The sequence below is a fragment of the Pyrus communis genome, chromosome 12 (genome assembly GCF_963583255.1).
Source record: "Pyrus communis chromosome 12, drPyrComm1.1, whole genome shotgun sequence".
In the NCBI taxonomy this organism is placed as follows: domain Eukaryota; kingdom Viridiplantae; phylum Streptophyta; class Magnoliopsida; order Rosales; family Rosaceae; genus Pyrus; species Pyrus communis.
In genome coordinates, this window is record NC_084814.1 from 24,219,369 (window position 1) to 24,244,921 (window position 25,553).

At 37.7% G+C, this 25,553-nt stretch overlaps 2 protein-coding genes and 1 pseudogene across 3 annotated transcripts; 2 read left to right on the plus strand and 1 right to left on the minus strand.

Annotated features, from left to right (window-relative positions):
• Window positions 1-5,670: 5,670 nt before the first annotated feature.
• Window positions 5,671-9,856, minus strand: LOC137711023 (agmatine deiminase-like). 2 transcript variants are annotated; one of them, XM_068450217.1, is made up of 10 exons: window positions 9,712-9,856; window positions 8,557-8,670; window positions 8,380-8,469; window positions 8,167-8,251; window positions 7,949-8,004; window positions 7,770-7,848; window positions 7,187-7,321; window positions 6,769-7,001; window positions 6,420-6,581; window positions 5,671-6,034 (listed from the first exon to the last, which is right to left on the minus strand). In XM_068450217.1, exons 1-10 carry the CDS (start codon window positions 9,796-9,798, stop codon window positions 5,915-5,917), a joined length of 1,161 nt encoding a protein of 386 aa, XP_068306318.1. In that variant the 5' UTR covers window positions 9,799-9,856; the 3' UTR covers window positions 5,671-5,914. The 2 variants fall into 2 exon arrangements, with proteins under 2 accessions (XP_068306318.1, XP_068306317.1); XM_068450216.1 differs by lacking the exon at window positions 9,712-9,856 and adding an exon at window positions 9,438-9,586.
• Window positions 9,857-14,661: 4,805 nt separating this feature from the next.
• LOC137711611 (inorganic pyrophosphatase TTM1-like) lies at window positions 14,662-18,143 on the plus strand (annotated as a pseudogene).
• Window positions 18,144-20,680: 2,537 nt separating this feature from the next.
• LOC137710890 (inorganic pyrophosphatase TTM1-like) lies at window positions 20,681-25,530 on the plus strand. Its single transcript, XM_068450046.1, has 12 exons — window positions 20,681-20,755; window positions 21,305-21,677; window positions 21,983-22,097; window positions 22,209-22,404; window positions 22,489-22,602; window positions 22,724-22,897; window positions 23,617-23,811; window positions 24,027-24,149; window positions 24,219-24,331; window positions 24,447-24,570; window positions 24,659-24,931; window positions 25,025-25,530. The coding sequence occupies exons 2-12, from the start codon at window positions 21,338-21,340 to the stop codon at window positions 25,238-25,240; spliced, it is 1,983 nt and encodes a 660-aa protein (XP_068306147.1). The 5' UTR covers window positions 20,681-20,755; window positions 21,305-21,337; the 3' UTR covers window positions 25,241-25,530.
• The last annotated feature ends 23 nt before the right edge of the window (window positions 25,531-25,553 follow it).

Sequence of the window (25,553 nt, forward strand, 5' to 3'; positions counted from 1 at the left end):
TAAGAACAAGTATATAATGAATGTTCATCAAAATATCTAAAAAGTTTCTTACAATTTATAAATAAATAAAAAAATACAAAACGAACTATGTGAGAATCACAACCTAGTCGGTCTAGGTGGGTAGGCGCCCACCTAGGGAAGTTTAGCCGTCATTTCATATTTTTTAAACACCTAAGTATTAATCGAAGAGATAATCAACCGCCTAGATTAGGCCTAGCCAGCCCTAAATAGGGTTTTTTAGAACATTGCATGTGATTGACATTTGGTTTTTTATCTCGCCAAAATTTTAACCATATGTCATTAATATTTAATTTTTTAGCCAACTTTTGTCCAACATGCTTTTTTTTTTTTTTTTTTATTTATTTATTTATTTAAAGATAGTTGAGAATTACATCCTCATTGTGATATCCCGTCCCTAAAATTATTATTTTATTTTATTCTTGACGTATTTCAAAGATTTGATTGGAACTAGTTCTTTATTTCTCCAAATTTGAGAAAAACAAAGTGAGGGTTACTTTAGTCATTTCCAATTTTCTCGACCTTTTCGGTCAACTCTTGAATTGGTTAGGTAGAGTTCGATTCCATGAGCGCGTAGGCGTAAACAGATCTTATTTCCGAGTCCAAACGGAGAAGTTAGAGTCGTTTAAAGTTGATGACATTTTGGTAATATTGCCAAAATGCTATAAATGGGAGGGAAACCTCCAGAAAAGAGGGAGGTTTCTGAAAATGGAAGGGGGGAAACTGCACTAACCCGTTTTAGGGAGATTTTGACCCATAAACCCACCAAACTTGACCCGCTTGTATCTTTTTCATCCGAGCTCCGTTTTGGATGATCTTGGTGTCCATGGAAAGCTCTTGACGAGCCATACATCTCTGTGATGTTAGATTTTCCCATTTCTTTTCCATCTTTGCAGTTCGAGGTCGCAAAGTCCATGACTTTTCTGGCGGTTTTATCATTTTTTCGGCGATTCCGGCAACGATTTCCTTCGAGTGAGATATGAAACTTCATCTACTCTTCATAATCTTCAAGTGGGTATGCTTAGTTTGTGCTTTCGTATTCATTTTAGAGTTGGGTGTTTAGAACCCTAGAAATCCGGTTTTCTCCGGTGAAATTGGACGGTTTCCGGTTAGAATTTATTGTCGGCCTAGTTGTGAAAAGTGTTTCCCTTGTTGAGCTCTAGCTACCACGTAAATTTGAGCTCATCTAGTTAATGTTGAAATTCGGGGTTTCTAAACCCTCCATCTTGACTTACACAGCGTGTGGCGGTGCGAGGGATCGTTCACGAGTGTTGCCTAGGTTTCAAATACCTTCTAATGACCATGTGAACCTATGTCTAGCTTGGTTTCCAAAGATTCAATTGTTGGGTGTGGTGATCAATTTGGACCGCCACTTGTTTGTGTGATTGTCGACAATTCGACCATTGGATCAAAATGAAACTTTAGTATGTTATCCTTGAAGCATAATGTGGACTTTGGGAAGTTATGGATCGTAAATCTGATTTGTGGATTGTTGTGGACTCCATCGTTGACTGAGAATTGATTTATGGTCAACATGTCTCGAAATGTTCTAAATAATAAAATTAGTACTATGAGAGACTTAAGTGAAGTCTAATGGGCCTACATTGGTTAGAGAGTGACTTGAACATATGTGATATGGCTATTACTTTGATTTCTTATATTGGTATCATCCGTGAATTTGACTTGGTCTTATAATGTGATTCTATTGAAATGTGATTATATATATATTTATATATATTTAGCCATAGACCTATGTTATCAAACATGATTTGGCTTGTGTACTAATGATGATCGTGATATGTGATTTGACATGCATATTCGAAAGGTGGTTGATTTACATAGATGGTATGATATGATGAAATGTGAGCGACTTAATATATGTGAATATGAAATGGTTTTATAATCATTTTTTCCTATAAATTGTTAATTTTCATATTGAGCCAATGACATAGTTATATGAAGTGGGATTTGACGTGCATATTGGAAATATGGTTTGTTTTGTATGATTAGCTTGATTTGATGAGGTGAGGGCTAGTGGTGGACCGTTAACCCATTGTCATGGGGTTTGTTGCTTTGAAACATGTGTCAATGCTCGTTTCATTATTTCATTTCTTGTCCGTTGAGCCTTTATAACTTGAGCAACTTGATTCATGTGTTGTTTCATTGATTGGTGGTTATGCAATGTACTCCGCGATTCCGTTGAGTGATGGTCCAGAATCGTATCTTGGTTTGGGTTCCGTTGAGTGATGGTCCGGAATCCCTCTTACTCCGCGATCCCGTTGAGTGATGGTCCGGGATTGTATCCACCTTAGTTCATTGAGTTTAGTTTGAGATGGTTGCAAAGGTGTAGGCTTTAGATGAACAGTGTCGCCCTAATTCTACTACTTCATTGTGTGCATGTGAATATGGGTGTGAGATGTTATGGTTGTTTGAAATGAACTTTTGGATGTCTGGGTGACTCCCTCGGAGTTTTCAAAAGTTTGGTATTGATTTCCTATGAAGGATTTATATTCAAGGTTTATAAATTATGATTGATGGCTGGTTTTATTATTGTATCACATGCTTATTTTATTGTCCCTCACCCGAGCCTCTCAACTTATCTGAGTGCCCGATTTGCCAGTGCACCAATTCCATAATATTGGCATTGACTTTACATATGACAGGTCTGGGTAGATTATGAGAAACCGCTTGATATTTTGGTTCCGTTGAGTGGTCCGGAACCCAATGTTGTTGGATTCCGTTGAGTGGTCCGAAATCCTTGCTCTTATTCATTCTGTAAGGTGATCTCAGAATCCTAAATTCGAGTAGATGGGAATTACCCACAATAGATATTGCGAAAATAAATTAGAATTACCATGTTATCATTCTTAACCCAAATTGGGAATTATGTAGAGTTCTTTAATTAAATTCGTGAAATGATATGTTATCTCACTGACTGATTAACGTAAGTAAATATTAATATTGTGCTTCGTGATTCCTTGATATGTTACAAGCTATGTATTGAGATATAATGTTAGAAGTATAGTGATTGGTATGATGAAGTGAAATGTGATTTGACTTGTGTATTGGAAATGGTTGTGACATGTGATTGAAATGCATATTGAATTGCTTGGGAGATGTGAGGTATTTTGCTTAATATTGCTTCGTTTCATTGAGTTTCGTGAATTGGGTAACTTGAATCATGTCTTGTTCCTTCGAGCCGTTGTTATGCTTCTTGGACTTCCGTTCAATTCGGTTGGGTGGTTTGGAACTGAGTTCTGTTTGGATTCCGTTGAGTGATGGTCCGGAATCCCCTTTGGAGCCTTGGTCCGTTGGGTGGTCCAAAATCCCCTTTTTCCAATGATGTAGTCTTCAACTGAATTGTGTTGCTATAGCCTTACGTTTCGACTTGTTGTATGTGTTATTGATGATGTGATGGTTGACATTATTGATTGATGTGATTATGGAATGACGTTGGATATGAGTGTGGTTATAATGAGTATTTTAGTTGATTAATATTTTTAGAGAATCATGTGTACTTTGTTAATTCTTAACTATGTTACACACTATGAAATGCGATTTTATGTGGAAAACGTGATAAATTACGTGATGGATGAAGTGGAAATGTTAATCGTCATGTTGGATTGTTATGTTGGATATCATGGTTATTGTTATGATTAGACTTGTTGATAAATGTGGCTAGAGAATGGTTTTGTGCTTCGTTGGTTCCTTGAAATGATATATGTTGTGAATTGCGGTATCATGTTGCGACATAATGATTTATATATAGTTAGAGGGGAAATCATGTTTTTCAGATGGGTTTGTTATGTAACCCTGAGTCTAGTATTTTCATGCTTGTCAAGTTCTATTGATTGATTGAGAAATGTTATGTCTTTCGACTTAATCGGACTATGTTGTATGTCAATGATTGTGCATGACGAACTACGAATGGCTTGATCCCTGTCTAGGGTACGTAGGCAGTCTAACAGGGAGGTTAGATGCAGCCATAATGCATACAAAAAATAACTATGCGATTCGATTATTGAGTTGTGCTTGCCCATATCCAGGAGGTGGGATATAATAGATACGGATTTTTTGTGACGTCACGTGTCAATTCTGGACGTATGCCGGGATTGGGGCGTGACACTCATGGTGTAAGATAGTTGAGAATTACATCCTCATAGTGTAAGATAGTTGAGAATTACATCCTCATAGTGTATTTTATTTTATTTTTTTCAAAATTGATTAGTAAAGTATGTTCTCGCATCATCGAGGTTCCTTCAAAAAACAATTTGAGTCAAGAGAAACCATGTCCATAATTCACATTTTTGGTTTTTGCTGAAAGCTGTTAGTGTCTTTCTTCTCGATATAAAGATTTTTAATCATTAACCATTCGAGTTTTTATAGTCATAAAACAATGTATGACAAAAACAACATCATCATTCCATTACCTATGTCTTAAAGATAATAAGTGAACTCTTCAAAATGGTTAAGAGAGTTTTATGCATGTCGAACGTTGGTGTCACATGTAGCATTTAAAACATATTTGGTGTCATTTAGTACTACAGTATGGTGATATTCTTCTTTACTTGGAAGTGAGAGATATTAGGTTCGAATCTCGTAGATGATAAATTTAATACCAAATTAGGTTATCCATTGTATGACTTAAACAAACTCATACTCCCCCTCTTTCTGATGAGTTTGTTCCTATACACGATAGTACGGTACTGCGATGGACCATCGCTTAGTCAACTGCCTGACTGGAGATAAACCTACTTTCTTCCAACCGACAACTCAAAAGTTAAAATTAAGCCATATTACTACAGTAAAAATTTTATTTACGGTGAAACTTGAGTGCCAAGTTTACATCACTTTGGCTCCAGTTACCCTCGGCTGGCCAAGTCTAGACTTTGCAGGTAGGCAAAACCAGTTTCTTACTGATATGATGGTCGAATGCTGTATGCTAGGTACAAAAGGGTGTCTGTCAATGGAAAGATTTCACGAAAATGTGAAAAAATTTCGAGCTGCAGTTAACGGAAAACCTGCTCGAGCTACCGATTCTAAACCGATCAACTTAGACCATCTCCAACCCTTAGGCTAAAACCTAAAATTTTTAACCCAGAAATAGTTTTTTAGCTCTAACCCTTCTGACCTAAATTTTTTAGCCTGAGATTATTAAAGAATACATTTAGGCTAATTTTTTCTTTTAAAGTAATTCTTTTTAAAAAAAAATTATGTACACTACGATAATTTAATTTTATAAACATTTTAACCTAAAAATACTTAAATTCCGATAAATATTGAAAATCATTAAATTTGGATGAATTTTGATTATTTTAACCGCTGGATTTAAATTTGGACCGTTAGATCTTTTTTTACCGTTAAATTTGATTATATTCGATCTCAACCATTAAATTCAATAAATCCTAAGAGACATGACCATGTGGGTGGGGTCTTGCTGGTGGTGCCCACACCATTTTTCTGGGCTAAATCATGAGGGAAATTTGGTTTTTACCTTTTAGCCTACACATTTAGCATGGATTGGATTGGGTTGGGTTTTTTTTCCCCCCGGGGGGGGCACCGAATAAAACCTAAAAAATAGTATTTAGCTCAGGGTTGGGTTCGTTCTTAGATGTTTCCCAGTGCTTGAAGGCTGTTTCCGAAGATGCAATGTATAAATGTTATGCAACTCGATTAAACAAATCTTCCTTTTAGCAGTATTAGTACACACCAAAACTCAATCAACGAGAGTTACGATAACTTCTTTGTCTCTGGGTCTAGGCACTTTATTACCTTGTACTTCGGAGGCTTGTAAGCCAAACGCTGTAACATTAGAACGAAGTGGAGCGGTCTCTGCTTGATGAGTCCCCTGGACCCGAAACACATAGAACTGATGAATCAAGCTATCTGCACCATTCTATGTACGAAAGGAATCATGGTTGACGATACTGAGCGGAACGCGTGGTTGTTGCTGAGTAATGCAATGTATATTTCCGCCCGCCAGAACAATCTCCCTTGCGCCTTCAATTCTTACCACCTGACCCACCGGACATTGAAATGCTAGTTCAGCGACAGAAAAAAGCGGCAGAAACAAACACCGGTAAATATAAAAGAAGATGAATCCATTTTCATCTAGAAACTACGTAAAACCCGTCTTTGTTTCCCATAGCGTTGAAAAGAGACCGCTTCCTATCATATTGTATTCACTTTCACAACGATACTAGCCTAGCACAGCATACACTAATGATACGTTTTACAGTCTCGCGATTGCAGCTAGTAAAAATCACAGGGTGAGTGAGGCTTTATGATCTGCAGGTCCAAGAAGTTCAAACCTTTGAACGATTGAACTAGGTATATGATTACGATTATATCTAAAGTGTATATGAAGATGCTGGAGAAAATCAAAAATAAATTCAGCTTACTTCATGGTTTGGGAAGGCTTTGGATAGGACGCGAACAGCCTCATCATCCCATTTCTGGTCCCCGAATTGGGGTGCAATGATTGCTCCATTTGCAATGTAGAAATTTACATATGAAGCAGCAAGTCTCATGCCTGCAAGTCTCGGTTTAGCTTCGCAGTCCTCCTGTAGGAACATTGAACACCGGAAATAAAAAGATGCACCAAGGCATTTTCTAAAGAAGTCATCCACAATGTAACAATCAGACTAAATCAACATTTTCAGACGTAAATTAGCCTTTAGCTGTATGTATCCAGACTTGGTTAAAGCAACATGAAGGGTGAACCGTGTCTGCAGTTTGTAGAATGTATACCTGAAAAAGTCCGGCAGCCTCTCTCTCTGTCATATACAGCGGCCCTGGTACGTGAAGTTTTATTATTTCTAATTTCCTACCCTTGGCATCAGTAGTATTGGAGAGAACAGAAACGGCTTCTACAGCTCTTTCATACTGGGGATCCGTTTCATCATCAGTCCACGACAACAAAACCACACCAGGCTTAGCAAAACAGCACAGACTGTCGATGTGACCATTAGTATCATCGTCTCCTGTCAAGGATTTTTGTAGGTAGTTTAGGTTTCGCTAAAAATAGGCGTCCTAAATTATATCTACTATATGCATATGCAGACTTATTGCGTAATGTATATCACTGCAAGGGGAAGGAAAAAGGAGCATCATGAACAATGAGCATTTCACGTAAGATAGTAAGTTAGAAACCAAGTAGAATTCTTACCGTATAATCCACGAGGCAACCAAATGATTTTCGTCACTCCGAGATATGCCTTAAGTTGATCCTCTATTTGCTCCTTGGTCAAATGTGGGTTCCTGTTTTTATTTAACAGGCACTCCTCGGTGGTGAGGCAAGTCCCTGAAGGAAGAAAGCAGGTGCTGATTAGATCATAAAGATTACAACTACATACTGGCAGAAAGAACGAGTTTTCGTAAATGGCAATTTTTTGTGCCGAAAAGAAACGTATACAGGGTTCTGAACTTTTACGAGATGAGGCACATGGTAGTACAAATCATAAGCAGCCATCGCCAAATTTTGTCGTATAAGAATAAAGAATAACGAAAAAGGGAGAGATACAAGGTGCGGTCTAAAGTGGGTGCAAATGCCAATCAATCAAAAGCAAGGGTTTTTGACACAGAAACAAAAAAGAACAGATTACAACAACGACCAGAGTCTCCCATCATTTATGATTCAAACAGTTTCAAGGCATGGAATGGATCCGGAAGTAACTCTGCTGCCGGTGAAAGCCAATTCATAAAGAGTCAAGAACTTTCCAAATGCTAAGATAAGCTTAAAATTTTGTTACCTTCTCCATCGACATGGATGCTTCCACCTTCGAGAATCATGGAGTGTTGAAACCTTGGAAGCTTCTCAATTTCCAGGATCTGCAGAGTATGAGTGTTCAGAAAACCATTAAGCAGTGTCACAAAGAACAAAGTTACACGTCATGTTCAATCAAACGATGATCTATTTAGTTACTCTAACCTTTTGTGCCACAAGAAGATCATGATTCCAATCTCGATAACAACCATTATCAATGCCTATAAACAAGAATAAGTCCACGTAAAGTGCGGCGATGAGTAAACATTAAAGCAACGACATTATACCCTGAAAACATCGAAGTTTCCAACAATATTTTTGTATTGTTCAAGAAAACATTATAGTGTTCCGTTGCTTGCAAATTGATGAAATTATAAACCTACCTCCCCAACTGTTGAAATTCCAATCAATACCAGCAACCTTTGCCTCTCGCGTACCAGAACAAGATGCACTTTTTCCTACGACAAACTAACGAAAATAGAAAAAGATTAGAACTGTAAGAAAAATAATGTTTCTAAGGTAAAATATAAGATCATAGTATCCTGCTAAGGAAGATCTCATCAGAACTTAAAAATGAGTCGAAGGAAGAAGCTCACGGTCGGTCCTGTATCACGAAACCAAGAATCATTCAAACTCATCTCGATAACCCTGACATTTTCTGGTAGCTGACTTCGTGCATTTGCCCACTGAGAGTAATAAATTCAATTAAATCTTATATGAGAATAATATAAGTGACTAGTAGAGATACCAAAGACTTTCCAAATTATACCAACCTGATTGGCACTCGCGCAGACAGTCACAGGCTCAAACTTTGAGATTGCAGATGCCACCTTCTTAAACACCTGTTGAGCAGGCACTGCATTGTCTCTCCAGTTATCCGGGCGTTCCTATAATTCACAACGAAGCTTAATTATCACAAGAAGATGAAGCTTTTTATGGGACAGAATGCTGAGATGAAAACAGAAGTAAGATCAACACCTCCATGAAACGAAAAATGTGAAGACCGAGGACAATGAGTGACTGTGGTACCTAAATAAGAGAACCAAGCCCCAACGGAATGGAAATATACAACAAAGATCACTAGATGCACCTAAAATCAATGATAGAAGAGTAGTATATCGAGCATTCATTGGCAGAAACAGGAAATTCTGTGTTCCTGATATGAATACTGAGCAGCACAAGCCCCAAATCCCAAGTAAATATAGATACTAGACCTGTTACCACGAGGGGAAAACTTAGAATTCATATAAAACGCTAAGAAAACACCTCTCAGCATTTTCGGGATAGCGCTGAATTATCCTGCTTTCTTATAACTAACATAGAGCAAGCAAAAATCTGTACTCGAAAATCGGCTTCCTCCTAATAACTTGCAACCTGTGATATCACAAGTGCATCAAATGAGCAACAATAAGAGACATAACAATGGAATTGGCAGGGCTTCAAATACACCTTAGCACGACAAAAAGTGCGAGCCCAAGAGTATTTTCGAGATTGCGCTGAATTATCCCACATTCTTATAACTAACATAGAGCAAGCACAATCTGTACTCGAAAATTGAGTCCCTCCTAATAACTTGCAGCCTACGATATCACAACTGCATCAAATGAGCAACAACAAGAGGACATATCGATGGAATTGGCCGGGCTTCACATACACTGTAGCACGACAAAAAGCGCGATCCCAAGCCAACAAGGCTCTTGCTTTGCGAGGGTCGGAGGAAACGTCTATGAAATTTTGTATTTTTCAAAAACATGAAGTACAAACAAAGTACAGAAAACACAGATTCCAAAGACCCCGTCAGCCACAAGACGCAGAACAACATAGAGAATAATTCTACTACATAAAGATGCAAAATTGAAGAAACCCAATTAAGGCACGTGCGGTTATTTAGATGGTAATTAAATGGAAACAGAAGGGTTAATACTTACAGGCCATCCAATCCAGCACTGGGAATGGGGTTCCCACTCTGCAGGCATGTTGTATCCATGGACAGCCGGCGTGCCTTCCATCTTCATCGCCCTTTCTCTCTCTCTACTTTCTCTCTCTTGTTACTCTCTCTGAAGTGAGGTCTTCTGTCTTCACTTATATAAAGCACAACGACTGGGTTTGTCAGTCAAACTTTATGGAAACCAACAACATCATTTAACAAATATTATACACAAACAAACAAATGTACACATATATAATATTTGTGTGTGTGTATATTATATGAAAATATAAACAAAAATTAGCGTCTTACAGCTAGATATTAGCAGAAGAAATTCACGGAATTTAAAACAAATGAATCTGAGCCGCTTAAATTGTAATGTATGAGAGTTGGACTAAAGTAACATCTTTCTTATTCTCTACTACCTTAAAAAATAAATATTAATACTCTTTTGAGAATTATTTCAATTACTTTAGTTAAATGAGTTTAGTGTAGATTATTCTATCATTTGTTATTAAAAAAAAAAAAATAATAATAATAAATAAATAAATAAAACACTTTTGTAGAGTAAAAATCACATTATATGGGATAGGACCACTATGAGCTTGTGTGAACACTTTGTATTGCATTATGTGATTCACTTGCTGGACTCAAGAATTTATTTGATTAAGCTGTTATTTCCCAAGGAAACGTTGAGAAGTAGAAAACAACAATGGAAATTTGAGTTGAGGTACCAAATGCTGGCATGACCAAATACGGCTTCTCTAGGCAACTTGTACATTGGCGGGTAGAGGTGGCAAATCAACTCATTGGGTTGTTAATGGGTACCCGCTAAAGACCCGTTTAATTTGATATCCCCATAATGTAGAAGTAAGATTGGTAGTGGTGATGATGGTGCAAAGTAAAATCAAACTAAATGAGTCTTAACAGGTATTCATTAACAACCCAATGAATTAATTTGTCATCTCAACAATTGGATGTGTCAAATTTGGTACCATGAACAAATTTATAAACAATATACTAACTTTATCTTCTTTTAACGACGAGTCTATGTTTTAGAGTGTAACGTGCACCCAACTCTAAGGAATGCGATTAAAACAAAAAATTTACAAGGTAAACGACGTGTGCGTGAAAATAAGAAAACTTTTTTGTGTTTCACAAGTTGTGATATTTTCAGGATTTCCCATTTTTATTCCTATGAAAAATGCAAGTTCTTGCACTTCTTCCCAGTAGGAACTTGCTTACCTACACTCTCCATCGATGTGGTAATTTTGTTTTTTTTTTTTAATTAACATAAAGTTCAGGGGGAGATTGATTACTTTCACCAATAGTGTCAGGCCATACTCATAACCTTGAACATGAATGACTTACGCATGATACCTAATTGCCAGCTGCTGTTAGTATGTATTTATGTAAGAATTTATAGATCAAACACCAAGAAAGATGGCTGATAGCTAGACTGTAATCTTGTTCAGGCGATACACAAGGCAAGGACCTTACCAACTGAGCCAACCTCTGTTGGCATTTTGCTCTGCCATTTGATCACTAAGGTTGAATTTCGTTCATGCTCACGAGTGGGTCTTGCAATCAAGCTCTCGTTAGCCTTTGCCCTCGAGGGTCAATCTCCGTTTGACCACAAAAAACTTTTGCAAGACACGTTAATATATTATCAATTTGGAATACTTCTACCGTAATATATTAGTGGCACAAAACTAAGTTTTTTTTTTTTTTTTGGGAAACTGGAATAACATTTCCAGGGCAAATATGCCACAACAGTACAAAGAAGCCTACACCAAGGTAAGCAACAGTAGACCAACAAAAAAAACCAAACAACAAAAGGGGTTAAAGAGTGAAGATGCTAGAACCGAGTTTGCGCATCGCCCCCTCCCTTGCCATAAAAGATTAAGGCGGACAAGGCAATCCATCCTTATTTAAAACAAAAATAAACGAAGATGGAGGTCGATTGACCCAAGTTACATTACACATCTCCGTATTACTACGCGATGCTAACCTGTCGGCCTCCAAATTGGCCGATCTTGGGACCTAAGACCAGTGACAGCCTTGGAAAGAGTTCCCTGGCCTTAAAACTTTTGCCAAGGTAGGAAATGTTTCCCATCTGTTAGATTCCAACGAAGTTGATAATGAAGAAATTGAGTCCTTAAAATCAGATTCAACGATCACCCACTGATGTCCTAAAGCAAGAGCCAGTTCACAACCCCTCAAAATAGCAATAGTCTCCGCAGTTGCCACATTAGGAGCCTGGATTGCATACTGAGCCGAAGCTACAAACCAGCCTTCTGCATCACGCATCACAATCCCCATGAAGCCATCCCTTATCGACAGCTTCCAACTTGCATCAACGTTGACCTTCAAATAGGGATGAGACGAGCAGGACCAATGCTCCACTAGAGCAGCTGTACAGGAAGCAATCACCAATGGTGGAGAAGCCCTATTAGCTTCAAAGAAAACAACTGCATAATTTGATATAACAAGGAGAACCTGGGTAGGATGGATATCTTTTTGATTGAACAAAAAATTGCATCTAGCTTTCTATATGTGCCAACAAGTAAAAGCTACATGAGAAAGCAAAAAATTTGATCCGCCTTACACCCAAACTGCCACGATGCAATGGAATGAAGTCAATCCGCCCATGAAGTAACCCCATTGTTATCCACTTTATAATTAAGCACACCACCAAACTATATAGTTTCCACCCATTGGCATAATAACAAGAGATGTTCAACAGACCTAGCATGACAATTGCAAATGGGACAAATCGGTGAGGGAGCAGATTTCTTTTTAAATAAATTCTCCATTGTGGCCAGAGCTTCATACAATGTTCTCCACATAAAATTACGAAGCTTTAGCGGGGTGTTTAACTTCCAAACAAACTTCCAAATTTGGCCCGAGGAAGAAGTGGAAGATGAGGGATGCCCACCCCTTGGGAAGCAGTGCCGTGACCTAGCCTAATGGTACCCATATTTAACCAAATACAAACCATTCTTTGTGGATGGCCAGACAAGTCTATCATTCCGCCAAGGATCCCCAAGATGCGTCTCCAGAATAGCTTCCTACTCCGCCACTGATAAGAATGGTTGAAGAGAATTAATGTCCCACTCTCAGGAAGAAGGGTTAATGAAAGAGGCCACTCGAGTGTCCTTAGTAACCAACACCATTCCACCTGGCGGGGGATGACCCAACAGCAAGGAAGGAAGCCACCTATCCATCCACAACCGCACAATACACCCATCCATAATTTGCCAATGGAATCTCTGCAATAACAAATCTCGGCCCACCAAAAGACTGGTCCAAGCCCAAGAAGCCCGGCTGCCCCGTTTAGCCTCAAAGAAAGAGTAGTGCGGAAAGTATCTAGCTTTTAGGACCAAAGCCCACAAGGAATTTGGGTTATGAATCAGCCGCCAACACTGTTTAGCAAGCAAAACATCATTAAAATCACTAAAATTCTTGAAGCCCATACCTCAATCCTGCTTGGTAGACCCAAAATATGTTTGGACACCCAATGAATTTTCCGCTCTCCACCCACTTGTCCCCACGAAAACCCTAATAATAAAGAGTCCAGTTCATTACACAACGCCTCATGAAACTTAAATAAACTCATTGGATATACTGGAATTGCTTGAGCAACCGCTTTTATTAACACCCCTTTGCCCGCTTGAGAAAGAGTGCTTTGCTTCCACCCTTGTATTTTCCTCATAATCCTACCCTTAACACACACTAAACCCCTCTGCTTTGAACGACCCCACATTGCAGGAACACAAATGTAAGTCTCCAGATCAGAAACCACTGGCATATTAAGAACACCTTCCAACTCCTTTGACATGTCCACCGGAGTATTGGAACCGAAGAAAGCACACGATTTTTGAAGATTAACTGTTTGGCCCAAAGCCGTACAGTAGTCATTAATTATTTTAACCAGATGGCAACAATTCGAGCGATTTGCCTTCAGAAAAATAAGTGTGTCATCAGCAAAGAAAATATGAAATATAACCGGACCATGCGAGTTCATCCTCACCCCCGCCAAAAACTTCTGATGTACCGCCATTTGTATCACCCGAGAGAGAACATCACTAACTAATAAGAACAAATATGGAGATAAAGAATCACCTTCTCTGAGGCCTCTTGATGGAGTGGCACAAAACTGAGTTGAAAAAGAAAGAATAACTAATTCCAAACTTGTACACATCAACGAGTTTGTCCTTTCTTTTCTGAGGAATTTTTGCATCCGATTTCTTCTCGCGCGTACCTCTCAGGCTCAAGCAATCGTCGCCATGTGGCGTCATATTTTTACATAAATATCCATCGGCACAATCTGACAAGAATTATAGCAATAAGGTATAAATTTCCCAGAAATTCGAAGAACTCAGAGAAAGCAGTTGCAGCAGCTGTGACTTCTATTTTTTTCTCTCTTGAAAAAGGTATGAACTCTGATCACTCTGTCTCGATCAAATCTTACAAAGTTTTCAGCTTTTTCCGATTTTAATTTCCGGGTTACTGTTCTTTGATAATGCCCTCATCTGGGCAATCTCCAATTTTCGTTTGTATTTTCATCTAGGAGGAGTTCTTGATTGCTAATTAATCAATATCAGTATATTGTTAGTTATTAACTTGATGTTTAAGCATGGACATTTGTGAATTTCCAGGTTTACGGTTTTGCAATTTTATTACTTGTTTGATCCTTGTTCTATTTTTTCTCTTGAAAAATGTTGATCACTCTGACTCGATCAAAATTTCGAAGTTTCCAAATTTATGCGATTTTAATTTCTTGATGATTTATTCACGTGGGAAATCTGCATTTTTTTTTTATTTCGTTTTTGCATTTCTGTAATTTTGGCTGCTGGGAAGGATTTCTTGGATGCTAATTTATCAATGGATTGTTAACTATTAACTTAAAGTTCAACTTGTAGGAAATAACAGAGATTTTGAGCTCTAAATGGCCCAAGATACAAGTTCTGGCGCTGAATCACGACGGCCATGTTCTGGTCTGTTGCGGGATCAGGTTCAGCTTGTGAAAAGAAAGGACTGTGATCGATACGAGATTGTCCAAATTCCAGATGTCCTGTCATTTGAGAAAGGTTTCTTCATAGTAATTCGGGCGTGTCAGCTGTTGGCTCAAAAGAATGAGGGGATAATACTAGTTGGAATGGCAGGCCCCTCTGGAGCTGGTAAAACTGTTTTCACTGATAAAGTGCTCAACTTCATGCCCATCATTGCTGTTATTACAATGGACAACTACAATGATGCTAGTCGAATCATCGATGGAAACTTTGATGGTAAGAATCTCATTTTTAAGTCCATCAAACGTCTGTTTGATTTGATCGTTATAAACTTTCAACTCCATTTTGTAGAGTAAGGATCTGTTTAATTTTTCCTGTTATCAAAATTTCACATATTTTCAATGGTTATTCTTTGTTGGTCATTGTGTTCTTTACTTTGTTTCCAAGATTGCTCACTTCCTTGTTTACAGTTTTCCTGAAAGGTTTGTACTTCTGCTGTCTTCCTCCGTTGTCATATCTGAATCCTTTTGTTCGATTATTGATCATTGAATAAGTGATTTCACATCTGAGAGTCATGGTTGAACTCTTGTTGTCATAATGTTTTGGAACAGATCCACGCCTGACAGATTATGATACATTGCTTGAAAACATACACGACTTAAAGGCAGGCAATCCTGTTCAGGTTCCAATATATGATTTCAAGACGAGCTCCCGCATAGGGTACAGGTAGTGCATCTCTGCATGATGTGGTAATGCTTTGCCACATACATAACATGATAGCTTTCATTTTCTTCTGATTCTGTTGTATATTGATGATCATTCCGGTGCTTCTAACAGAACAGTAGAGGCCCCTAGCTCCCGTATTGTGATCATTGAGGGCATATATGCTTTAAGTGAGAAATTGCGACCTTTGCTAGATCTTCGTGTATCTATAACTGGTGGAGTTCACTTTGACCTTGTAAAGCGGGGTTTAAGGGACATTCATCGTGCTGGCCAAGAGCCTGAAGAAATTATCCATCAAATTTGTGAAACAGTTACCCCCTTATCCCATGTTAGAAAATTTTCGTTATGAGTACAAAAGATTTATGGTGGTTCTCATCCAGAATTTTGGTGCAGGTGTATCCTATGTACAAGGCCTTTATCGAGCCAGACCTTCAGACAGCACATATAAAAATCACCAACAAGTTTAATCCCTTCACTGGTTTTCAGAACCCTACTTATATTTTAAAGGTTGACTGGTAAATTTTCTTGTTTTGTTAAAACATTTTCTCCAGTTTGCTTGTTTCAAACAATATGTAATTGCTTACTTTTTTGACTGTTTCACTGAGATTTTTTTAACTTATCGCAGTCAACAAAGGAAGTGACAGTGGATCAAATCAAGGCTGTTATATCGGAAGATCACAAAGAAAGAACAGAAGAAACTTATGACATATATCTTTTACCACCAGGTGAAGATCCTGAAGCGTGTCAGTCGTATCTAAGGATGAGGAACAGAGATGGCAAATACAATCTCATGTTTGAGGTTCGACATCTGTAAACTGAAGTTCCTAAGAGATATTATATGCATTTGACTTTATCCTATCAGTGTCATTGCCTACATGTATTTTGGAGTTGTTTTCATCATTGATCAACAGAAAGAAATGAATCTACAAAAGGTTTATTTTCAGGATTGCTAAGATAGGAGAAGACATCTCAGACCTCAAAATCATCACTGTCTTTTTTCCCGCTCGTTTTTCCATTGAAATAACAATTTAAATGTGTCTTTCCATTTCAGTCAGGAACCTTGTTGTTTTTCTTAGTGAAATGAATTTCTGATTCTATATATGAATAAGCTTGATATCATCTGGATTACGGATTAAGGAAAAGATTTGAAGATTGTGACATGGGGATTTTGACGGGAGCACATTCTTACATGGTTGTATTTTAATTACATGGTGTCGCAGGTGAAAATTCGTATTAATTTGTGTGTAGGATTTCTGCTGATATGTGCTTGGTGGTGGATTGTTGCGTCCAAATATCATAGTTTGTTCTTCTGGAGTAGGATCTCTGACTAGTTTTATCTCCTCGCTCTCAGGAGTGGGTTACAGATAGTCCCTTCATAATATCGCCCAGAATAACTTTTGAAGTTAGCGTACGCCTACTTGGAGGTCTCATGGCCTTGGGTTATACAATTGCATCCATCTTGAAACGAAGCAGCCATATCTTCTGTGACGACAGGGTTTGCGTGAAAGTTGATTGGTTGGAGCAACTTAATCGTCAATATGTTCAGGTATCATGCCACACATACTTTTTTTCAGATTATATTGAAAGTGGTGATACCTATAAATTGATAATTTTTATAATACCTAAAGAATCGGCCTGTGCTGTTCTTCATGTCAGATGTTTATTTCTGGAAACGAAAACAAGACTTGTTGTTTGCTTTTAGGTGAATTCTGCAAAGCTTAGCACTAACTTACTGAACTTGCTTGAAGGTGCAAGGAAAGGAGCGGTTATATGTTAAAGATATTGCACAGAAGCTCGGCCTGGATGCTTCATATGTTCCTCCTACTTACATCGAACAAATTCAGCTGGAGAAACTTGTAAATGATGTTATGGTATGACTCACTCTCAACTGATCATGCATTGTCATGTTTGTGTGTTGTCCTGATGTGATCAATCTACAGGCCTTGCCAGATGATTTGAAGTCAAAGCTCAGCATAGATGATGATTTCGTTTCGAGCCCTAAGGAAGCACTTTCCCGAGCTTCAGCAGATAGGAGAAACAAGTATCTCAACCGGTAATTTTCATCCTCAGCTGTTCTTTCCGGAATTGAAAGGATAATGAACTATTCAAAGGGACAAGACTATGTCCAAGCTAACAAAACTTGCTGTTAACAGCAGAAGGTTTGAAGGAAGAACCCCGGAATCACCTGCAGCAATTTCGAACCAGGTGAGTTACCCATTTTTTGAATATTCCTGTTGATGGCACATAACTTTGAAATTGTTTTTCACCAATAATTTTACCTTGTATTATTGCAGGGAGTTATTACTCAACTTTCAGAACAAGTTTCTACGCTGAATGAGAGGATGGACGAGTTTACATCCCGTGTTGAAGAGGTGAACTCCAAGATCATGCACCAAATAGACAATTTGAGCAATCTTCTGCGGGAGTATACGGCAGAGAGGTTTCGCAAAGGAAGAACAGATGCTATTGGAAGAATGCCTGATATCGAATCAGTTGCACTTGTTCTTGCTTTGGCAATTGGCGGTTTAGGCGTCTTCTTCTTCAGGAGTCTGCTATAAACATGTTTGTATAAACCCATGCTGTATTCCGAATAAGGGCAGCTTGCCTGTGTAATGGAATGAGGCAAATATAGATTTCTAGGTTTATGCTGGTGCGGTCGGCCAGTGTTATAAATAGTTGGTATACTGTATACGGGAAGAGGAATTCAAACTTGAGTGCGAAGGGCGGAGTCTGGCCAACGCTTGCATACCATAGTTGTACAATAATTCCTTTTGGGTCTAAAGATACAAGTAAAAGTGTTCCAGATCAGCCAGTTATATCCCTATCTGTTTTACTTGATATCTTGTATTTCATAATTTCAGAACCCCATATCGCTGGCTAACTTGTGATCTCATATCTAAACCAACTCCGCTTAACGTTCAACTTCAGTAGTTACACAAAACAAGCACATTCAAAGGGCCTGTTTTAATAAGTACCCATTAACAACACAATGAATTGATTTGCCATTTCAATGGGTTCCTGTGTCAAATTTGGTACCATGAACGAGTTTATAGACAATATACTAACTTTATCTTATTTTGTCGACGAGTTTATGTTTTAGAGTGTACCGTGCACTCAACTCTAAGGAATGCGATCAAAACAAAAAATCTACAAGGTAAACGATGTGTGCATGGAAATAAGAAAACTTTTATGTGTATCACAAATTGTGATATTTTCAGGATTTCCCATTTCTATTCCTATGAAAAATGCAAGTTCTTGCATTTCTTCACAGTAGGAACTTGCTTACCTACACTCTCCATCGATGTGGTAATTTTGCTTTTTAAAAAAAAAAATTTCTGTAACAAAATATTTAGGAAGGGATTGATTACTTTCACCAATAGTGCAAGACCTTGAACATGAATGACTTACGCGTGACACCTAACTGCCAGTTGCCGCTGGTATGTATTTACGTAAGAATTTACAGATCGAGCACCAAAAAGAACTGCTGATAGCTAGACTGTAATCTTGTTTGGGCGATATACAAGACAAGAACCTTACCAACTGAGCTAATCCTCGTTGGCATTTTGCTCTGCTATTTGGTCACTAAGGTTGAATTTCGTTCATGCTCACGAGTGGGTCTTGCAATCATGCTCTCTTTAGCCTGCATAAAACTTTTGCAAGACACATTAATATACGAGAGCTTTCATGAAAGGGGTTTGAGCTAAGTTTATTTTAACAAAAAATCATGCCATAACTTTATTTAATGAAAAGAATTAAATATTAATGAAAAACTCTTAAATTTTTAATAAAAATGACAAAAGAACTTAAATTTTAATGAAAATGACACAATTTTAATATTAAAAAAAAACTGACTAGTTGGACTTGCACGTTCATCACAGACATTGTTTATGAAACTGAACCCTATTTATGAAACTAAACACTATTTATGAAACTAAACACTATTTATAAAACTGGACGGTATTACACTATTTATTGATCCAGTTTCATAAATAGAGTCTAGTTCTCGGTTCACTTTTATAAATAATGCCTAGTTCTTGATCATGTTTCATAAATAGTGATTAGTTATTGGGTCTAGTTTTCATAAATATTGTATAGTAATTCGTACAATTTCATAAATAATGTATATTTCCTGGTTCAATTTCATAAATAATGTCTAGTTATTGGTCCACTTTCATATATACTGCCTAATTCTTGGTCATATTTCATAAATAGTATCTAGTTCTTAGTCCAGTTTCATAAATAGCGTATAGTCCAGTTTTAGAAAGAGTTTCCACCCATTGATATAATTTTGGAAATGGTGCCTAATTCTTGATTTCGTTTCATAAATAGTATCTACTTATTGGTCTAGTTTCATAAATATTATCTGCAAAATCGAAAACTAACACAAATTAAATCAATAAAGTCAAACACAAAATATCCATCAAACTAAACACGGATGGTTTCAACTCCATATGTTCTTTTATTATTTATTAGAAAGTTTTAGAATAAATTCAATCATAGACGACTTTTGAAATTTGAAGATGGTAATCAGTTTGTCTTCCATGGGCACGTTCATGTTCTTGGGAGACTATTCCAAAGTAAGATGCCGAGTCCCATGACCATGAGGATTCAAAATTGCCGTCGCCAGCACCTTGGTCTTCATCGGAATATTCTTCATCACCTGGGGTTTCAAATATGAAACTCAAAGTCATTGGTCGATTTCAATCCCAACTCGATGTCGGCTAGAAAAACCAGGGTAGCTTTTTATTTGCAAAAACCATTTTAGTTAACTTTTTTTTTTAATTTTATCGTTCTTATTATTAAATAAAAATTTAATATGACTTTTGAATAAAATTCAAAATTTTAAACTCATTTTTATTATTTTTTTAATATATTATCAATTTAGAATACCCTCACCATAAAATATAAATAAATAAGTCACTTTCTACTTTTTGGCAAAGGTGGAAAATCACTCATTTATTTTTCACTGAAAATCAGTGGCCCAAAAATAAAGGTAAAAAAGAAACAAGAATCTAATTCCAAACTTGTACAGTCCAAATCAACGGTGGTCTTTTCAGGTCAGTACCTAATCCAACGGCTCTCTTTGTAATTACGAAGTTACACCCGAGTTTATCCATTTTTTTTCTGAGGAATTTTTGCATCAGACTCAACCAATCGTCGCCATGTGGCGTCAAATTTTTACATAAATATCCATCGGCGCTATCCGACAAGAATTATTGCAACAAGTTATAAATTTCCCAGAAACTCCCAGAACTCAGAGAAAGCAGTTGCAGCAGCTGTGGCTTCTATTTTTCTCTCTTGAAAAAGGTATGAACTCTGATCATTCTGTCTCGATCAAATCTTACATAGTTTTCAGCTTTTTGCGATTTTAATTTTCCTCATCTGGGCAATCTCCAATTTTCGTTTGTATTTTCATCTGGGAGGAGTTCTTGAATGCTAATTAATCAATGTTAGTATATTGTTAGTTATTAACTTGATGCTTAAGCATGGACATTTGCGAATTTCCAGGTTTACAGTTTTGCAATTTTATTACTTGTTTGATTCTTGTTCTATTTCTCTCTTGAAGAATGTTGATCACCCTGACTCGATCAAAATTTCGAAGTTTCCAAATTTATGCTATTTTAATTTCTTGACAATTTATTCACGGGGGAAATCTGCATTTTTTATCTTGATTTTGATTTCGTTTTTGCGTTTCTGTAATTTTGGCTGCTGGGAAGGATTTCTTGAATGCTAATTTATCAATGGATTGTTAATTATTAACATAATGTTCAACTATGTACATTTATGAATTTCCGTGTTCAAAATTCTGCAATTTCAGAATTAAATGTTGCTTTTGCTATTTGTTGAATCGTGCAGTGTGTAGGAAATAACAGAGATTTTGAGCTCTAAATGGCTCAAGATACAAGTTCTGGCACTGAATCGCCGCGGCCACGTTCTGGTCTGTTGCGGGATCAGGTTCAGCTTGTGAAAAGAAAGGACTGTGATCGATACGAGATTGTCCAAATTCCAGATGTCCTGTCATTTGAGAAGGGTTTCTTTATAGTAATTCGGGCGTGTCAGCAGTTGGCTCAAAAGAATGAGGGGATAATACTAGTTGGAGTGGCAGGCCCTTCTGGAGCTGGTAAAACTGTTTTCACTGAGAAAGTGCTCAACTTCATGCCCAGCATTGCTGTTATTACAATGGATAACTACAATGACGCTAGTCGAATCATCGATGGAAACTATGATGGTAAGAATCTCATTTTTGAGTCCATCAAACATCTGTTTGATTTGATCCTTATAAACTAACAACTCCATTTTGTATCAAAATTTCACATATTTTCAATGATTATTCTTTGTTGGTCATTGTGTTCTTTACTTTGTTTCCAAGATTGCTCACTTCCTTGTTTATAGTTTTCCTGAAAGGTTTGTACTTCTGCTGTCTTCCTCCGTTGTCATATCTGAATCCTTTTGTTCGATTATTGATCATTGAATAAGTGATTTCACATCTGAGAGTCATGGTTGAACTCTTATTGTTGTAATGTTTTGGAACAGATCCACGCCTGACAGATTATGATACATTGCTTGAAAACATACATGACTTAAAGGCAGGCAATCCTGTTCAGGTTCCAATATATGATTTCAAGACGAGCTCCTGCATAGGGTACAGGTAGTGCATCTCTGCATGATGTGAAAATGCTTTGCCACATACATAACATGATAGCTTTCATTTTCTTCTGATTCTGTTGTATATTGATGATCATTCCGGTGCTTCTAACAGAACAGTAGAGGCCCCTAGCTCCCGTATTGTGATCATTGAGGGCATATATGCTTTAAGTGAGAAATTGCGACCTTTGCTAGATCTTCGTGTATCTATTACTGGTGGAGTTCACTTTGACCTTGTAAAGCGGGTTTTAAGGGACATTCAACGTGCTGGCCAACAGCCTGAAGAAATTATCCATCAAATTTCTGAAACGGTTGCCCCTTTATCCTGTGTTAGAAAATTTTTGTTATGAGTACAAAAGATTTATGGTGGTTCTCATCCAGAATTTTTGGTACAGGTGTATCCTATGTACAAGGCCTTTATTGAGCCAGATCTTCAGACAGCACATATAAAAATCACCAACAAGTTTAATCCCTTCGCTGGTTTTCAGAACCCTAGTTATATTTTAAAGGTTGACTACTAAATTTTCTTGTTTTGGCAAAACATTTTCTCCAGTTTGCTTGTTTCAAACAATGTGTAATTGCTTACTTTTTTGACTGCTTCACTGAGATTTTTTTTTTTACTTATCGCAGTCAACAAAGGAAGTGACAGTGGATCAAATCAAGGCTGTTATATCGGAAGATCACAAAGAAAGAACAGAAGAAACTTATGACATATATCTTTTACCACCAGGTGAAGATCCTGAAGCTTGTCAGTCGTATCTAAGGATGAGGAACAGAGATGGCAAATACAATCTCATGTTTGAGGTTCGACATCTGTAAACTGAAGTTCTTAAATGATATATACGATTTGACTTTATCCTTCCAGTGTTATTGCCTACATATTTATCGGAGTTGTTTTCATCATTGATCAATGGCAAAGAAATGAATCTACAAAGGTTTATCTTCAGGATTGGTTAGATATGAGAAGACATCTAAGACCTCAAAATCTTCATTAATGTGATCCTGTTTCCCACTTGTTTTCTTTTCACGAATGTGTGAGCTACAATGCATACTAACCCTCTTCTTGGAAGCATTTGATATTTCTTCACCTAAAGCTACCCTTTTCATTTATTTCTTTCCCTAAGATTTTACCTACTTGTGGAGTTGAAAAGTTTGGGTCATGAGGTGCACCCGTTATTCCTTTGTCCATTGCAATAACAATTTAAATGTGTCTTTCCATTTCAGTCAGGACCCTTGCTGTTTTTCTTAGTGAAATGAATTTCTGATTCTATATATAAATAAGCATGATTTCATCTGGATTACGGATTAAGGAAAAGATTTGAAGATTGTGACATGGGGATTTTGATGGGAGCACATTCTTACATGGTTATATTTTAATTACATGGTGTTGAAGGTGAAAATTTGTATTAATTTGTGTGTAGGATTCTGCTGATAAGTGCTTGGTGGTGGATTGTTGCGTCCAAATATCATAGTTTGTTCTTCCAGAGTAGGATCTCTGACTAGCTTTATCTCCTCTCTCTCAGGAGTGGGTTACAGATAGTCCCTTCATAATATCGCCCAGAATAACTTTTGAAGTTAGCGTACGCCTGCTTGGAGGTCTCATGGCCTTGGGGTATACAATTGCATCCATCTTGAAACGGAGCAGCCATATCTTCTGTGACGACAAGGTTTGCGTGAAAACTGATTGGTTGGAGCAACTTAATCGTCAATATGTTCAGGTATCATGCCACACATACTTTTTTCAGATTATATTGAAATTGGTGATTCCTATTTGTTTTTCAAACTATAAATTGATAATTTTTATAATACTTAAAAGAATCGGCCTGTGCTGTTCTTCATGTCAGATGTTCATTTCTGGAAACGAAAACAAGACTTGTTTGCTTTTAGGTGAATTTTGCAAAGCTTAGCACTAACTTACTGAACTTGCTTGAAGGTGCAAGGAAAGGATCGGTTATATGTTAAAGATATTGCACAGAAGCTCGGCCTGGATGGTTCATATGTTCCTCGTACTTACATCGAACAAATTCAGCTGGAGAAACTTGTAAATGATGTTATGGTATGACTCACTCTCAACTGATCATGCATTGTCATGTTTGTGTGTTGTCCTGATGTGATCAATCTACAGGCCTTGCCAGATGATTTGAAGTCAAAGCTCAGCATAGATGATGATTTCGTTTCGAGCCCTAAGGAAGCACTTTCCCGAGCTTCTGCAGATAGGAGAAACAAGTATCTCAACCGGTAATTTTCATTCTCCGCTGTTCTTTCTGGAATTGAAAGGATAATGAACTATCATCCATCTGATCATGCTTGTATGTACTGATTGGTTTCTTTTACATCATATTTCACTGGGCAGGGGTATATCACAGTCTTACTCAAATCAAAGGGACAAGACTTTGTCCAAGCTAACCAAACTTGCTGTTAACAGTAGAAGGTTTGATGGAAGAAACCCGGAATCACCTGCAGCAATTTCGAACCAGGTGAGGTACCCCATTTTTCGAATATTCCTGTTGATGGCACATAACTATGAAATTGTTTCACCAACAATTTTGCGTTGGATTATTTCAGGGAGTTATTACTCAACTTTCAGAACAAATTTCTACGCTGAATGAGAGGATGGATGAGTTTACATCCCGTGTTGAAGAGGTGAACTCCAAGATACCACTCAGAAGAGTTTCAGCAAGCCAGCAAAATTTGGCTCTGCCGGCCGAAGCCTGCAATGGATCCGGACCAACTTCTCTTTTTGTTACTAGCTTGAGTAATGGCTCGTTGGGAGGAACGCTACTGCCCAATTCTTCGTCGTCCTCACAGTTGGTCAAGGATTCACCACTGCTGGAAGAGGTATTTAAAATACACTTGTGGTGACATATTGATCTATCCTCTGTTCTCTTTCCTTCTGTTTGCATATTTGGTTACTTGGTGCACACTCAACAGATACTAGCCATAACACGAGGTCAACGGCAGATCATGCACCAAATAGACAATTTGAGCAATCTTCTGCGGGAGTATACGGCAGAGAGGTTTCGCCAAGGAAGAACAGATACTACTGGAAGAATGCCTGATATCGAATCAGTTGTCCCACTTGTTCTTGCTTTGGCAATTGGCGGTTTAGGTGTCTTCTTCTTCAGGAGTCTGATTTCCCCAAAATAATTGTGTCAAGCAGCTAACTTTCGGCGTAGAATCTGCTATAAACATGTTTGTATAAACCCATGCTGTATTCCAAATAAGGGTAGCCTGCCTGTGTGATGGAAGGAGGCAAATATAGTTTCTAGGTTTATGCTGGCGTGGTCGGCCAATCTTGTAAATAGTTGGTATACTGTACACAGGAAGAGGGATTCAAACTTGATTGCAACGGGCGGGGGACAACGGTCTGGCCAACGCTTCCATACCATAGTTGTACAATAACTTTTGATGGGTTTACAAATACAAGTAAAAGTGTTCCAGCCTTTTATATCCCTTTCTG